Source organism: Meriones unguiculatus, chromosome 7 (genome assembly GCF_030254825.1).
Source record: "Meriones unguiculatus strain TT.TT164.6M chromosome 7, Bangor_MerUng_6.1, whole genome shotgun sequence".
NCBI lineage: Eukaryota > Metazoa > Chordata > Mammalia > Rodentia > Muridae > Meriones > Meriones unguiculatus.
In genome coordinates this window covers 120,557,471-120,575,287 of record NC_083355.1, presented here as the reverse complement: position 1 = coordinate 120,575,287, position 17,817 = coordinate 120,557,471, and the positions used below count along the sequence as shown (strand labels likewise).

General features: G+C 47.3%; 1 protein-coding gene across 1 annotated transcript in view; it reads right to left on the bottom strand.

Annotated features, from left to right (window-relative positions):
* Positions 1-2,773, bottom strand: part of Cdca7l (cell division cycle associated 7 like) — a 31,019-nt gene extending 28,246 nt beyond the window's left edge. Inside the window, exon 1 of the mRNA XM_021642609.2 lies at positions 2,636-2,773. Coding sequence (XP_021498284.1) covers positions 2,636-2,659 — 24 coding nt within the window. The 5' untranslated portion in view covers positions 2,660-2,773. The remainder of the gene's footprint in view (positions 1-2,635) is intronic.
* Between the last annotated feature and the right edge of the window lie 15,044 nt (positions 2,774-17,817).

The window sequence follows — 17,817 nt, the reverse complement described above, 5'->3', positions numbered from 1 at the left end:
TCACTGAGGGCTAACCTGAGCTACTTACGAAGTACGGCTCTCCTCCATCTGGTATTAAACATTCCTACGTTATTTTTTTATTTAAAAGAAGGGAAATTTAAAAACCCCACACTCTTATCAGTCCCCACTAAAGGGAAATCTGGAGTGTTACAGAGCAAAGGGTGCTCCCGAGACCACGGATGTTAACACGCTCGGCTGCTCTGCTCACACAGAGGCAGAGTTTCTCAGTAACGTACTCACGCTGACAAATGGCCTAACTGGAATTGGCTCTTGGTTTTCTGATTTTCAAATCAAATCCCTGTGACTTCTTAGAATTCAGCCCCGATATGCCAAATTATGCAAAAAGGAGGAGCAACTGACCTTTTAAATATGGAACTATTCTAGGACAGTCAGGACTACACAGAGAGACCCTGCCTCAAAAAGACTAAAAATAGAGGGAGGGAGGGACTGGGAGGGAATGAGAGATGGGACACGGCTGGGATACAGAGTTAATAAAATGTAAATGATAAAAATAAAAAATAAAATAAAAAATAAAAAAAGACTAAAAATAAAATTAAAAAATAGGACTATGCAATAGACTCTCCCAGGGGAGGGGTGCAGAACACGTTCAGGGCGGCAAACCCAGCCCATGGGGGCAGCAAAGGGGCTAGGAAGGTCCGTGGGTGGCTCCTGGGCTCAGGTGTTGCGAAACTCTCTCCTTTGCAGCTGTGTCTGCTTTGCAGGAACACCTTGGGGTGCTGTGCTTTCCACAGGATGGAGGGCATCTTTACTGCACCTGTGAGTACTGCGCACTGCCCGCTGCACTCATCTGCCCACCCGCAGAACCACTCTCAGCCCACTTCAACGAGGATGACTTAAACCTACACACTTTTAAGTTATTATGAGCTGACAGGCAGGGACACTTCCAAAAGAAAAAAAATCATCACCTTAATGAGTGCTACCAATTAGGAGGTCTTCCCCAAAGGCAAAAAAAAAAAAAAAAAAAAAGTGATCCTCTTCCACATACTAATTTGTCCTAATTGGTGCATCATGGCTAGGATATAATTTGTGGAATAACGCCACAGTAAATAGTCCACTGTTTCCAAACTGCCAAATAAATAATCAGCCTCATTGTTAACAATAAATCTTCACTTCCGGATATACACTTTGGGACATCCTGAACTTTCAAAGGTCTTAAATACAAGGATCCAAGTTTCAAAGAACTTTCCAGAAAAACGACCTGTTTCTGAAATGATATAAGAAGTGACATTTTCTGGGGAAACGCCACCCGGCCGGGGCTGTGGTCCAGTTTGCAGCCTTTGCCTAGTACGGAGGCGGCCCAGGGGTCCATTCCCAGAACACCATCAACCAGGCAGGCAAGCCGGGGAAGAATCCTAGCAGTCGGGAAGTGGAGGCAGGGGGCTGGGAGGTTCTCTGTGGCCTGCTACAGAGCAGCGGGCCGTCACTCCTCCAAAAGTGCTGTTAGGCCCTGCAAAGCGGCGACTGCCAACACGTTCAAAGGCCACGTGCACAAACAAACAAAAGAAACCGCGAAGGCAGAGTCTGGCTCAGCGCTGTTTCCTGTTACTCTCTCCCTTCGCTGGAGAAACCTTTTAAAACACTTTCTCACCAACATGCACTTTCACAAAGACGTTCTGCGGCCACTGCCAACCGGGCGAAGCGGCCGCTGGGAGCTAGCCACCTGGCTCCTTAGCTTGCCAGCGCACAGGTAAGCGCCAGGTCTGGGCAGGCCGAGTCTGGTAGGGCCAGGGAGCGGCTCCGGTTGCGGGCCCAGTGACACCAGGGGTGAATTCCAGTCGGGGGTGCAGTCAGAGGATGAGGAAAGGCAGCTTCCATGCAAAACATCCCCGGCCCCACGCGCGAGGGGATGGCCGATTCCCTCTCTTTTCAAAGGCTTTCTTTGCTCAGTTTTAAAAGTGCTCTGTTCACCACAACACGAAAAGGTGTGCGTCCGTTTAGGTGTCTGGGGACTTCTGTCGTTCTCACGGAGAGCTATTTTAAAGTGGAGAAAACCCCTGAAACTGTACACCAGAGAGAGAAGCCCCGCCTCTTAACGACCTTTGGAAGACTTAATCTCAAGTGCTAGTCAAGTTTCAAAACCTAGTCGAGCCCTAATGCCTAAGTTTGCGCTCTGCGTGGGCAAGGCTCGCAGTCCCGAAGCTGCGGTTACCTCGGCCTGAAGATGCTGGCTTTTGCCCCCAGTGGGAAAGTCCTTGAAAACTAATCAAAGTTCCGGAACAAACACCACAGCAGTTCTTTTAAAGTACTGCCTGGACAGCAAGAGTGCGAGCCTCGACTTCTTTCTCAACTGCTCTTTTCTTCACCTTCCTGACGCGGGTGCCAGTTCCGGCCAGCAAGGGAACTGCTCGCTGCCCTCCCGCCCCTCCCCCAGGTCTCCGAGCGCTGCGCCCCTGTGCCCCCGGCCCGCAGCTCCAGGACCGGCGTCCCCACCTGAGCCCGGGCAGGGCCAGACCCGCAGAGCCCGGAGGCCCGCGGGGAGTCCCGCGCACACCGCAGGACCGAAGTTCTCAGCCCCGGGCCCTCCGCGCGGCCAGTGCCCCGCCCGGAGGCGGGCAGCGCACGCTGGGCGTGCAGAGAGCAGCGGGGGCCCCGGACGGGCTGGGGGGACCCTCACCTGGGGGCGCGTGGCCAGCTCCATCTTCCCTGCCCGGCTCAGCCTGCGCCCTGCACGCGGGCCCCGGGCTGGCACGGTCCCGAGCACGCAGCGCGCGGAGCCGGCCGTGGAGCGGCGCACTGAGCGCCGGGGGGACCGCGCCGCGCCGCGCGCGCTGCGCCGCCGTGCACGGCCTCGGGCCCACGCCCCCGCCCCCGGGGCTCGCCACCCGCGGTCCGTGCCCTGCGGCCGGCGCGGGGGCGCGCGACGGGGCGCGCAGCGGGCCCGGCCCGGCGGGGGCGCGCGCGCGGCCTCCCCCGGCGCGCAAGGCCCTGGTGGAGCAGTCCGCCCCGGTTGGCGCGGGAGACTCGAGCTGGCCGTGCTCGCGCCTCCGAGCCCGGGTACCTGGCCCACCCAAGCCCTCCGCGCCAGCCTCCGTGGCCTCCGCGCCTGAGGTCCAGGAGGGTGGGGGTGGGGGCCCGTGGAGCTGGCTTTGTTTTGTTCTGGGGAAGGGGCGGGCTCTGCGCGCCCGCAGCGCAGTGGCTGCCCAGGTTTTCTCACCCTGCACAAGGCAGTCTGGCCCCGTCCTGCTATCCCCAGTAGTGACTGGCTCCTGGTCACTGGCACCACTCGCCGTGGGAGTGCTGAGATAGGCCCGCGCTCAGGAATGAACAAAACTCCAGTGCCTACTAGGTTGGACTCGATGGGCTGGGAACCATTACCCGCAGGATGATAAAAATACTGATAATGCAAGTGTCATGATGATTATAATTATGTCACTGTATCATTTAATTTGATGGATAATTAAAGTGATTAGTAACCTGATTCCTACCACTGTTAACAATGAAAGTGCATGGACAAGAAAACCTGAGTAAGTTAGATGCCATGAGGGGAAAAGCAGTGGTCAGACAGCACAGAGCTGCACAGGCATCGAAGCCAGAGTCAGACGCACACACAGTAGATGGAGACGGGGGAAGGCCGAAAGCCAGCCCGAGAAGCTGAAAAATGAAATGTGAAAAGTGATAGGGCAACTGCTTGCTGGGTAGCATCTCACACAGCCCTGCTCAGCTTCTGGATCAGTGCTGGCCCTTGGTTGTTGCCGAATGGATGCATGAAGTTGCTAGAATGTCCTCTCCCAGAACAATGTCTGGCTTTAGAGCTGCCCTTGTCTGTGACCGCTACTCTGAGGACAAGGACGCAGAGCCAGAGGGGTTCTGAATGTGAGACCCTACCCCGAAACAAAAGTGCTTTACCCCTTCTGGATAATGTGTTTTCTCCTTGTCGCTACTCCACAGGTAGAATTTCCTAAAATTCTCTTAACATTCATCCAGCTTCTCCTTCACATCCGCATACCACCAAGACAGAAAAGGTGTTTAATGCTTCTAGAGTAGAGCAGCACTCTTTTCCCTTGCCCTCATGTTTCCTGAGGGCTGCCAAGAAGACTGGTAAAATGTATTACTCAAAGCTCTTCTTAATCTGAGATGATTGTCTTGCTGTGATCCAAGGACCGTGTTTGCAGTTATTCTGTTAATTTGCGCTGTAGACTGCAGCAAGTCCCCATTGTAAAGGGAGCGTGAGTCTGAAGTAACAAAAGCCTTTGGAGCCTAGCTATCATCAGGGACAATTTTAACCACTGAACCTCCCTGCTTTAGAACCTGCACGAACCAGCCTCTGCAAGGAAGTTTCCGTTAACTTGACACAAACTTGAACAGACCTAGGAAGAGGACACTTCAATTAAGAAATTGTTTTCTCCGGGTTAGTCTGTGACCGTGTCCATGAGACATTTTATTAGCTGATAATGTAGGAGGGCCCAGCTGGCTGTGTGGGGTCCGTGGCATTCCTGGACGGGCAGGCCTGGGTTACGTGATAGAAGCAAGAGTGAAGAACCAGGGAGCAAGCCGCCAAGTTCTGCTTGGCCCTGGGGAGACCATTCTTATTTAACCACCGTAGAATTCAGTGTGCTCTGCTGGCTCTGCTTGCAGCTGGTACACAGATACACACACACACACAGGCAAAACATTCAGACACATAAAACAAATATTAATCTTTTCAAATGTTTCTTCAAGAGAGTAAGACACTGTCTATAGTTCTTTGAGGGATGAGCCATGACCCTTGGCGTAAGAATGTGTCACTCGCAGCATGCCGCTGTTTTGTGTTTCTGCACTGATGATTCAAAGGCATTTCACAAAGGGCAGGTGTGAGATCAGCTGCCCTCCTCTGCACTTACAGGTGAGAGATGATATCCCCTTGTGAGAGACGCCTCCCTGCGCAAAAGGAGAACCAGGTTCTCATCAAGGGCAGGAGGCTGAAGCTAAGCGGAATCTGACCAGACCAGCCTTAGCTGAGCTCTTTGAGGCCCCACACTCACTTCGCCAGGCCAACGCCCTTCTCATGCGACTCTCACTTTTTGCCAACGCCCCATGCAAGATGGAAATCTTTTGTTCTATCTAAACTTTTATGAAATAAATGTGTGTGGTTTTCTCCTATCCGTTCGTCTCATGTCAGTCTAATTCGCAGGCTCAGCTGTAGAGATGCCAGCCCAGTCTGCAGTGCTTGCTCCTAAAAGAAGCCCGCCACGCCCTGAACGGGCTCTCAAAGCTGAGTGTTTGGGTGTTGTACATTGGGTATTACATAGGCATTTTCTCTGAACTGAAGCCCCCCCTCCTAGAGGGAGGGAGGACACTCAAGAGGCTGAGGGACTGATTCTTCCAGCTCTCCCCAGGGCTGTATGCGCGATGAGAGCGGGAGAGAGCCTGGACGCAGAGCGCCCTGCACGCTCAGGAAGGAACTTCTAAGTCAGTGTTCCTTGCATGTGCGTCATCTCTGGGAAACCTTAATGCTTCATATATAAAATGTGTACAATGAAGCAAGCTGCTGCATGTCTGCACACACCACTAGTGTGGGCATGTGTGTGAATAGCATGTAAACTTTCTGACATGTCTATGCATGTGCCATGGCTGAGGCTATTTAACATAGGCTTTAACTTACATAGTCATCATATAAGGAAAGAAAAACTTGAGACCTCAGCAGTTACAAACATATGTATCGATTATGGTTGATTTCAGCATCACGATACATAGTTTATCACTTGAACTCATTTCTCCTGTTTCAACTGGAAGTTTTGTATGCTTTGACCAATATTTTCCTCATCTCTTTACTCCCCCAGCATGTAATGGACGTGATAGGTTTGGAGAAACCCAGAGTGCTGTGCGGGTTGTAAAGTACTATTAGTGGGAGCAAGCGTTCACACATGAACCAGCTGCCAGTTACAGACCGTCCTAAATTCTGTCTCAGCCGGGGTGGGGCTGGGTCTAATCTGTCCTTTCTTCAAGATGAGAAAGCTGTAACTTCAGGGTTGGAGAAACTTGGGGAAGGCAACCCAGGGCAGGCAAGCGAGCCGAGCTCAAATCTATCTTTTCCCGAACTGTTTTCTCTCACCATGGTGCCTGTATGCAGGTAACATGAAGGAAAACAAACAAAACAAAACAAACAAAAACAGAATTTTTAAAAATCACGCTTTCTTTTTAAGAAACAAAATCCCAGCATCTCATGAAGTCCAAGTCGGCCTGGAACCTGCTATGGAGCTGACCGAAACCTTGAATTCCTGATCTGCCGTGCTGTCATCCCAGCACTCAGGAGAGTCAAGAGGATCACCTCCAGTTCAGGGTGAGCGTGGTCTGCACGGCGAGCTCCAGCCCAGAGGGGGCTACACCGTAGGACCCTGCCTCAAAGGAAAACAGAAAACCACCCCTATCCCCTCACCCACACCCTCCCATCCCACCCCTCACCCCATCACCCCCACCTCTCTACCCATATCCCCTCACTTCAACCCCTCACCTTCACCTGTCACCTCACCCCCTCACCCATACCCCTCACCCCGCCCCCTCACCCACCCCCTCACCCACCCTATCCCTCACCCCACACCCCCACCTCTCTACCCACACCCCCCTCCCCTCGACCCCTCACCTACACTCCTCACCCCCACCCTATCACCCCAACTCCCTACCCCCCTCACCTGGACCCTTCACCCACACACCCCCACCCCTTACCCCCACCCTTCACCCCCACCCCTCACCCCTACTACCTTTTCACTCCCCACCCCCTCACCCTTTCCCAACCCTGCAGCCTACAAATACTTGAGTGTGAGGAACTAGATCCCAGATAGTTGCTCAAATCTGAGAATCCGAACACATCCTTTCAGCTTGCAGCTCTGACCATTGGACATTTTTGTCACCAGACGCCCAGGACCAGGCAGTGTGTAACAACGTGAAACTCAAAGGAAAACATCCTCTTAACTGTGGACTGAAGCATAAACCCTAGGCCAGGCTCCGCACAGTGCGGAGTGGGCTTTGCTGACTGTCGCTTCTGGGCCAAGCCAGTCTGTATATGAAACGGGAGGAGAAATCCGCTTCCTGCACACGTGAGACGTGGGCTTGTTGACGTGTCACGGTGGCCAGCTCGGTCTTGCCGGGCTGCTCTGTGACACTAGCAGCTGACCCAGGAAATCGAATGCAATTACGTTAGATTCGGTTGGTTTTGAAGGAGGAGCACACAGCTCCACGCCTCCTTCCCCTGGCTCTGCCACACCATTTCCCTTCTGCTTGGCCCTTAGCAGGGAATTCTGTTCCTAGCGTAAGTCATGGGAAACGGAGCCTGTGAAGGCCAGACAAAAACGAAAACAAAAACAAGAAGCCCCACTACACCTAAAGCAAGCATTCCATAGGACTGTGAAGACAGGATGAGGAGGAGGACGGCCATGGTGGCGGAGATGATGATAAAATCATGGGTCTATGTTTGGTTTGGAAACCGCTGGCGTTTACTCACTTATCAGTGGCTGAAATGACACCATGTTGTATAGCCTGCCCTCTGAGATAACGCCTTCCATCTTGGAGGGAGGTTTGTTAAGACAGGTTGTTCCAAAAGGAGACAGGGCTCAGCATCCGGCAAGGAAGCTCTTAAACTCCAGAGGGTCCTGAAGCTGCCCAGATTCACTGGGCTCCATCCTCGTCCTCCTCAAGATAAACAGTGAGGCCTTCAGAGAGATGCATGAAGCCCAGTGGAGCTGAGCAGAAAAGCTTAACCACCCAGATATCCGAAAGAGACAGACAGCCACCGGGAACACAGAGAGAGACGGCCAGGCTGCCTGGGAGAAACTGGGCCCAGTAAGCTGCCTGGAGAGGACTTCCATCCCCCTGAGCCACCTGCACATTGTACAGTGCGCAGCAGGTCAGGATTTTGTCAGCATCAGGCGTGCTGGCCAGGCTTTGGTGACGCGGCGGGCTCCAAGCCGTTTCTGCCCCCGCAAGTAAAGCTCATTGGATGCTCATTTGCTCACACCTTACTTCGCTCTGTCATTTGTTCCCTACCTGGGAGCTGGGGCACAGGAGAATTGGGGGCTGCGGGCAAGGCAAGCAGACCGTCCCCTTTACCAACATTCAGCTGTGTTTTCCACCTTTATTCCTTATAGCAAAAGTCAGGCTAAAGCAAGAAGTTTCCAAAGCTTTCTGGCTTCCTGAGCCTGTGAATGCTACGTGGCTGATTCCCTCCAAGCCTGGCAACTCGGGTTCAGTCCCGAGGACTCACACACACAGAGAGAAGCAACTCCTTCCTGAAAGTTGCTCTGCTTCTGTGTGGGCGTGTGCTGCGTTGCGGGAATCCACACCTGCACATATAACAAAGTATAAAAGTTATAAATGAGATGCATTGACTTCCAAACAAAACCACTCAAAGTATCGGGGAAAGATGGCATTGGAGCAATGGGAGAAAGAGCTGTGTTGCCTTGTTTCATTAAAAACTATTTGTCTTTATTTTAATTTGGGTGTATGTGTGATACCTCCATGAATTTATGTGTGCCATGCATACAGGGACCTGCAGAGACACAAAAACGTTGTCAGAGCCACTGGAACATTTCTCCAGCCCCTCAGCTAAGAACATTTAAAACCTTTTCTAAGGTGCTTTGTGTCCTCACAGTCCACAAGGAGCCCTAACTGACTCTGGAGGGAGGCAGGAGAAGTGCTTGTACTAAGAGGGTGTGCGGCAGCGCCTCCCTTCCCTCCAGCAACAGGGCAAATGGATAACTTGGCTTCCTACTTATGTTGGCTGTTTCTTTGGCACTGTGGCTCACTAGGCTTTACCTCTTAGCCTGGGCTGTGAGCGAGACCCTGTCCCAGAAAATCGGAATACAGGCTGGAGAACTGGCTGAGAGGTTACGAGCACTGGCCAGTCTTGCAAAGGACCAGCACAATTTCCAGCAGCTCACAAGCCTATGCAGTGCCAGCGGGTCCAGCCACCCCTTCCAGCCTCCACAGACACCGGGCACTCACCAAGAGGCACGGACATGCATGCAGGCACAACACTAAGGTAGAAATAGATAAGAATGCAAAGGGCAACAATAAGTTAAAGAACTTAGGCAGCAGGAATAATGACTGAAACCATTTTTAACTGGTCTAATCCCAGCCCAGTGCCTCATGGGAAATTGGGTCCCTTTCCTTGTCCAATGTCTCAACAGCACATCCATATCTAAAAATAGGGCGCTATCAAGAAGAAACACAGATAGAAGAGTTTTTTGAAATAAAGATTATAATAGCCCAAATAACAGTGCAATGAGAGGCTCAAGAGATTTTCCGAAACAGTTGTGCAAAATGAGGACGATGCAATGCTGGGAGCACATCTCTGTCCGCCTGAGTGACCAGAAGTGACCTGAGTCTCGGGAAGACTTGAGTGACGGGACAGAACTACACTCGGGTTTGTAGTGTGTAACACACCCCTACAGCCCGAATCTCCTTGACGAAGAACTTAAGTGGAGGTGGCTGTGGGCGGCAACTAAGAAGGGGGAAGCCTCAGGGTAAGCCTGACACTGAATGAGGAAGCTCTTCCAGGAAAGAAAACCATGGCAGAACTTCTGCTCTAAAGTTGAGATAACTCGGGATTTCCCAACGTTAGTGGGAGTGTTCAAGTGGACCACACAGAAAGCCCCTCAAGTCTTCCCGAGACTCAGGTCACTGCTGGTCACTGCCACTCCTGGATGAAGCGGGGTAAGAAAGACAACCTTACAATAGATGCAGTGCGCTTAATGGCATTAAATGTGTTTTGGTTCCCAGTGAACAATGGATCTGGCTGTTCCTCCTTGCTACTCGGTGTGTAAGGAAACAGACAGCTGCCTGTTAGCCTAACCAGATAGGAACCGTCCTCTCCAAGAAAATTTGATATTCTTCTGGCTCATGGAACTCTTCCACTTTTATTTAAGAAATTACTCTTGTAACACTTAAAAAAAATAGATGCAAATTCCAAAAACAAACAAACAAAAAACCCCAAAGTTCCAGGTCTGATTCTAAGCTTCACTTGTTCTTCAAAACAAAAAGTAGGGTTATACTTACAATCTGAGGCTCAGAAAGGGGCCCTGGAAACATGGCTCCACAGATAGTTTCTTTTGAATTTAAAAAATATATTTACAATATGAAAAACTTTTTACAGCCACAAGATACAGAAATGCATTTACCAACTGAAACTTAAATTGCTTTTATTTTGGAGTGGTCCAAATAAAAGGATGAAATATTGTGAAATATGCCTAAATATTGTGTATTAACTACATGTTAAAATTAGCACAAAAAGAGAGAGTAGAGTAATTGTTCCAAGGTACAACAGAAAAATAAGTTTTAGACATCTGACAAAATTAGTAATTTTGTGTAACTAAAAATTAAACTCATTATTTTATACATGCAAATTTTATTTCCTATATATTAAATATGCCTTTTGGAGTTGATCTGGAGCTACTATGTATTCAAATATTATTTGCCACTTATTGTCCTACAAGCAAATTCTCATGTATCCAAAATGATATCATGTCACCCTTGACTCCTGAATTATCTCTGATTGGCCAATAAAGTTGCCTCCAGCCTGGGCTGGGCAGGAGAGAAGGAGCCAGAGGAAGTTCTGCAGGCTTGTGGGGTCGCAGAAAGACCACAAGGAGGAGAGAGGGAGGAGGAAGAGAAGAGCAGGTCGCCAGGGGTTAGTGTGGCCACAGGGCCAAGAGCAGCTTGCTCTGAGGACTGGCCTGCTGGAGAGAAGCAGCCAGGTGGAGCCTGTGCAAGTACTTGTGGGGAGTTAGAATAATTTGCTTCTTTTACATATGCCTTAATAATTCTATGAACCAATATTTAATATTAGTAATTCCACAACATGTGCCAGACATAACAATTAAGGAAAAGAACTAAGAGCGCTGAACAGGAGGGATTTCAACTGTAAAGATGAAGAGATCACTCTGGGTGAACAGATGTTAGAAAGACACAGGCATTAGTAAGTCGCAGGCCTGTGTTGCAAAGAGGCTGCGATCCTAAATCCTGCTTCCGCAACGTGTGATGCTTGTAGAATTAGCCGACCACGTGGACTACTTACCTAACTGAAAATGGTAAGAACATACCGAGATAGTAAACAGACATCAAAGCAAAGCTACATTTTCTCTGCTGAGAAAGGAGCTTCCACATGATGCCTAGAATTGAATAAATCAAGAAGTATCAACGTAAGCATGTTATTTGGCGTGCTATCATTGCCGGTAGAATCCCAGCTGAAAAAGTAAGATTAGTTGATTTGAGGAGAAGGAAGAATGGAAAAGCCTCACAGGAAGCTCGCTGTCTTCATTATGATCTTTTGAAAGCATTGCTTGGAGGGCTGGAAAGATGGCACAGCAGCTAAGAATACTTGTGGCTCTCGCAGAGGGACCCGGGTTCAATTCCCTGCATCCACACTGCAGCTCACAGCTGTTGTAACTGCAGTGCCAGGGGATCTGCTGCCCCTTTCTGACCTCTGTGGGTACCTGCATGAGTGCAGGACACAATGAACACCCAGGCACATACATACAAATAGAACAAATAAATCTTTAAAATTAAAAATAAAAGCATTTTCAGGGACACATCTAATTGTGTAGCACTTGAAACTCATGTAATATGATGAAGGGGAGTCTTCTTTAAACAATTAATGTGAGTTTCTAAGTAAAAATAATTATGAAATAAACATTTAGAATGAAAAATTACCACACAGCTTAAAAAGGTAAAAAGAGTGAGAATACAACGGCATCATGAAATACACAGGAGAAAACAATGTTTTTATTATTTCTAACTGTGTGGCATATCCAGCCACTAGTGCATTTTGTGGTGTTTTTAATAAACAATAGTAACACTATTTTCTTTAGCTAGAACAAAAGACAATTCATCCTTTAGCACACGTGATAGAATTGACTTTCATTGTACTGGCAGTTTGAAGTTTACTGAAGAGGCTGGAGAGATGGCTTAGCAATTAAGAGCATTTGCTGTTCTGGCAGAGCAGAACTGAGTGTGGTTTCCAGCAGCCACGCTGGGTGGCTCAAACCTGTCTCCAGATACAGGACTTCCGCCCCCTCTTGTTTCCTCTGAGGGCACCCGTACGCAAGTGATGTACATAAACTCATAAACACATACACACAAAGTAGTGTTTTAAAAATAAAGTGTATTTAAGCTTCAGAACTGGGGTGACAATGGAGGCTCATTGCTAGGGAGCCTGGCTAGAGTGGCAGTTCTGAATTTGCGGGTCACGACCCCTTTGGCCAACCTCTATCACCAAAAATATTTCCATCACAGTTCATAAGAGCAGCAAAATCACAGCTAAGAAATAGCAGTGAAACAATGTGATGGCTTGGGGCCACCACAGCAGGAGGAACTACATTGGAGGGCGGTAGCTTCCAGAAGGCTGAGGACCACTCAGATGGCGGGTTGCTTGCTGCCTGGCAATTTCAACTCTCCTTCAGACCACTCAGCCTAAAATCCTTACAAACACAAACTCATCCTTCCTCCCCACTTCCTGCTGTAAGACCTGGGGTCTCACAGCTCAGGAGTTCAAGATCGCGCCCTTTCCAGAAACTCCCCCAGACCAAGACTCGTTGCAAAAGCAAGAGGTTTATTAACCATTGCACAATGGGGTCACCCCTGCCAGTCAGCAAAGAGTGGCACCCGGAGACAAAGGCCTTTAGGTTTTTAAAAGAAAAATTGTGGGAGATTTGAAGTCGCAGTCTTGGCAATTTAGGATTGGATGAGGAAGCTATAAAGTAAGATAATTGGTTAGTCTTAGGTGCTCAAGCTTGGCCAGTCCTGCCAAGTGTGGATGCAGCTGCAATTGAAGGTGGAGGTGGTTAGTTCATCCTTGAAGATTAGGGGCTGCAGACTTTTGGCTGGAGGTGAAAAGCTACTCAGAAAAAGTCTAGGTTCGTTGCTAAGAAACACTATCTCAAAGACAAGGGTCTGGTCCTTCTTTTTGCTGAGTGAAGGTCATTGCTTGCTTGCCTTTTTTTATATCTGTCCTCACAGATAGGGTCACATTTCTCCATTTTCTGGAAAGGTACTAAGAGGCTTTAGCTTAACCTGGACCTAAAACTCAAAACTATAGGCTTTAGAAGACATATTGGTTACAAAGTTAGCCTAACCCTTTCACTGCCATGACAGGTCCCTCCATATCTTTGCTATAGTTGTCTCTCCGAGCAAAGTTTGGGGCTTCAGACTAAGGCCATCTCACAATTCACCCTCTTGCTCATCTGCTGTGTGTGACAACCAAAGGCTGCAGCCACATGACGAAACCCGAGACCAGAAGGCCTTTTCCCACCTTCATCTTCCTCATAACTTGCTTAAACCCTGGCGTTATTTCCTGTCTCCTCTGTATTTACAAATTTGGTTGACTGTTGGTATGATGTTCTCATGGAATGTATACAGTTTGTTTGTTCAAATGCTGATTTCTTTCCCCCACTATCTGGCTTTAGTTGGACATTGCCTTGTGATGCTTGTTCTTGGCATCACCTGTCTCAAGTTTGTGTAAACATGCCACCATTTGTTCTCTGCATTGTCAGTAAAACAACCAGCCACAATGCTGAGCAATGGAGAGGATAGGGTGGGACATCCTGCTTCAGAGGGGAGAAGGAAGAGGGTGTGAGTAGGAGTAGGAGAACAGAGATTGGCAGGAGAGGACTTCGAACAAGGAGGAAAGATGAACCGGACCTAAGATGTGGTTACAAGCAAGTATAATGTGGGAAATCTGAATGGGAGGAAACTATGCAGACTTGGAGGTTTAGGATGGAATAACTATTGCCCAGCATTGTACTCTAGGTTAATTAAATAAATCCTAGTCTCTGCTGTGATTTGGGTGTACAGCTGGTTAAGGAATACGCACTGTTTAACTAAAAGATGAATCAATAATAAATACTAATATTCAACAACAAATGGTACACCACCGCGTGGCAGAACTTGCAGTAATCTAGCAAGAATTCACACAGAAAAACTAAGCAGCAGTTCTTTGGTTCTGTTCCTTAAAAACAAAGCAAAGGCAGTTCCTAAACTAGGAGCTCCATTCCTAATTAGACAGACCCCCTGCAGAGCAGCAAGGCCTCCAGCAGGCTGCAGAAAAAGAAACTTTGTTACATACAAACCCCAGAGAGGCAGTTTCTTTAGGTAGAGAAAAAAATGGCTCTTTAACAAGGAAGCTTCTCAAAGCCAAACTTTGCTAGCCAAGTCAGAAAGTGAAATCCCTTTTAGAAGGGGTTCTTGCCAGCCTGTTGGTATAATGTTCTTTTGAAATGTATACACCTTACCCTTGTTCATTCAAATGCTGCTTTCTCCCCCCACTCTCTGGTTTCAATCCAGATACTGCGTTGTGATACTTATTCTAAGCATCCTGTCTCAACTTGGTGTAAACAGGCCAAAATAAAGCAACTAGCCACAATGTTGAGCAATGGGAGGAGCCAGAGGACAGGAAATGGGTGGGAGGAGAAAGGGCAAGGAGAGAGGATTGCCAAGAGTGGGAGAGAGATCTTGGAACAGCTTGGAGAGAAATGAATCAGACCTAAGATTTCACAAAATGCAAGTATGATAGGTAAAATCTAAATGTCAGGAAACTATGAAGGCTTGGAGGTTTAGGAGGGAGTAACTATTGTCCAGCATTGTGTTCTAGGTTAATTAAATAACCCCAGTCTCTGGGTGGTGATTTGGCTATACAGCTCTTTAGGATTAACAGCAGCTTTACCAGAAGATATATCAATAGTAAATATTATTCGACACTTACAACACCAGTCTGAGGAGCAAAGGTTTGTGGACCCAATAACTTCCCAGAGTGAGGAAGGGGTCAGGATCCAGTGAGGGAGGCAGGAAAAATACCTCTCCCTGGAAGCAGGAGGAGGAGACAGACAGAGAAGCTTCAAGCATCTGAACTAGAAAGGTCCAGAAGGGAAGTTGGGTTTAAGAAAGTAAGGTCCTTAGGGAAAGTTTTTGAGATTTAAAAAGTTAATTTTCAATGTTGAAAATAGAGGAAGACACAATGACACAGTGTTTTGGGATATCATTTGAGTTTGTTTCTCTTAGCATGCAAATTTTTTTTCACTGATAATTTCAGTTTTGAAATCCTCTTTGGGAAAGATCAGGATAAGACAGACTTGGAGAAAGAAGAGACTGAGAAATTAGATGCTAAAGTAAAGGCCACAGAACAGAGGGTGGGGGAATCTTTGAATCAAAATAAAGAGCATTCAGAGCAATCCAATTTAGTACTTGCAATAATACTGAAAGGGTTAGACTAACTTTGTAACCTGTATGTCTTCTAAAGCCTATAGTTTTGAGTTTTAGGTCCAGGTTAAGCTAAAGCCTCTTAGTACCTTTCCAGAGAATGGAGAAATGTGACCCTATCTGTGAGGACAGATATAAAAAAAGGCAAGCAAGCAATGACCTTCACTCAGCAAAAAGAAGGACCAGACCCTTGTCTTTGAGATAGTGTTTCTTAGCAACGAACCTAGACTTTTTCTGAGTAGCTTTTCACCTCCAGCCAAAAGTCTGCAGCCCCTAATCTTCAAGGATGAGCTAACCACCCCCACCTTCAATTGCAGCTGCATCCACACTTGGCAGGACTGGCCAAGCTTGAGCACCTAAGACTAACCAATTATCTTTATAGCTTCCTCATCTGCCCCGACCTGCGGGACTTTAGTTATTGGGTGGGATTCGAGAAGGCCCTCACCTGAAAGGCAAAACAGGTGAGAAAGAAGAGCGAGACCAAGCTAAGTCTTGTCAAGGTCTCTTTATTGAAAGAAAGCTACGTCTTTTCAAGGCAGTCTTATCAGGAAGCAGGCAAGCAGGGTGGGGGGAGTCAGCCTCAGCAGGCCTAGAAAAGGAGCATCTTGCAGTTTCTCTCGGGAAGTTCCAGCCTGCCTGTCTCCAAGGAGACAATTTATCTTGAAGGCCATTTGTTAGACAATTACCCAAGGCCAGGAACAGGGGAGTTTGAGTCATAGGAATTTTACTGGGTCGGTCAGCCTCCGGCATCTCCCTCTCGGTCTCCGGCACTCATCCAATCCTAAATTGCCAAAACTGCAACTTCAAATTTCCCGCAATTTTTCTTTTAAAAATCTAAAACCTTTGTCTCCCGGTGCCACTCTTTGCTGATCGGCAGGGGTGACCCCATTGCACAATGGTTAATAAACCTCTTGCTTTTGCAACGAGGCGTGGTCTGTGGGGGGTTCTGGGAAGGGCACGATCTCAAATTCCTGAGCTGTGAGACCCCAGGTCTTACAATACAAAAAGAGGTGGTTCCAGATGAGAAAAGTCCACAGAGGCTTGAAGATACTGCAAAATGGCAGCCCACTGAGATGCTGAAGAGAAAGTCTTCAGCCACAGCCAACTTGGTCAGACTGGATATTGTATGCATATTCTTAAGATTCAATTACTGGATAAAGGACTATATGCTAAGTAGAAATGCAGATCCTGTTTAGTCTTGGAACAAGGTTATACAGTGGCTGGTGTGCTCCACTTTACAGAGTTTGGAGAACTGAAATACATGCACCATGCCACAGACTCATATTCAGAATTGCAGTGGGCTTTTGCCTTAAATTCTGGAGAGCATGATCCTAAGGTTACACATTTGTTAGAGATGGTGAATGTTTTGGAGATGCCCTTACAAATTGGGGCTGATGGCGTTTCAGCATGTATAACCATTGGGATTCTACAACATGTTAGACATTATAACATGAAACCTGTTACAAATATAACTTATAATCCTATAGGTCAAACCATTATGAAAATATCTAACAGTAATTTTAAAAAGATAGTCATAAAACAGAAGGGAAATATAATATTTCCCCAAAATAGATTAAATAATGATTTATCAATTTTAAAATCTTTAAATGAGGTAAGTAGCACACCTGCTAAGACACAGTGGAATTTAGAAAGGACTGCTGAATTAGAGCAGCATGTAAAGGTCCTAATTCCAAAATGGAGAACAGGGAATGTGTTAGGCTGTAGAAGGGGTTTTGCATATGTTCATACAGGAGAAGAGAAATTATGGGTTCCATCGAAACTAATAAAAATCAGAAATGACAGAGGAAGACCACCAGAAGATCTTGGCCACACATAAGAAGAGAGAAATCAAGAAGACTAAACAAAACAGGTAACATAAATTGATGACCCTTCACATGGGAACAACTCTAAAACCAACTGAGACATAAAAAATGTCTCCAGCCAGAACTTCAATATTACATGGCCAATAAATCGTTGGCTACAATATCCTCAAAATTTATTATGCCATTCTTTTAATTTGCATAGATAAAGTCAGTTCACAGTTTAGTTTCATCCTGCACATCTCATACATTTATAATTTTAGGACTGTATAATATGAGAAATTATGTATTTGTAGAAGAAAAGGACCAGACACCAGGGACTCTGGATCAAACCTGACAGAATTAATCCTTCCAGCATGCTGAGATATTGACACGTCTGTTCCAGCATTTTGCATGTTCCAGCATTCTGCTTGTTCCTGCCTAGCTGGTTCAATTGCTGTTTCTCATTACAGGCTGCTCCCAAGAGAGCTTTGAAGAAAGCTACTAATCTCAATTGGTCCAGTTTATTTTAGCCTGTTCTAAACAGGACTTCTAGTGAGCCTGAAATTTCTCAACATTCAAACACTGGAACACAAATGTTAATGCTTGCTTAATTAAGCATTTTTCCCAATTTCTTTTGGGCTCCCTAACAGGATTTCTGTGTGTCCAAAAACTCGGCTAGAAAAATTTCATGAAAACGGTATCCAATTTCCTTTAAAAGGGGTTGGGTAGGCTTTTGGTTGTTGTCTGGGGCTATGAATGTTTATTGTCATTGGGAGATGGTTATAAGTTGTTAATGATCTTATTCAGAGAGAAAATAGGTCAGGATATTATG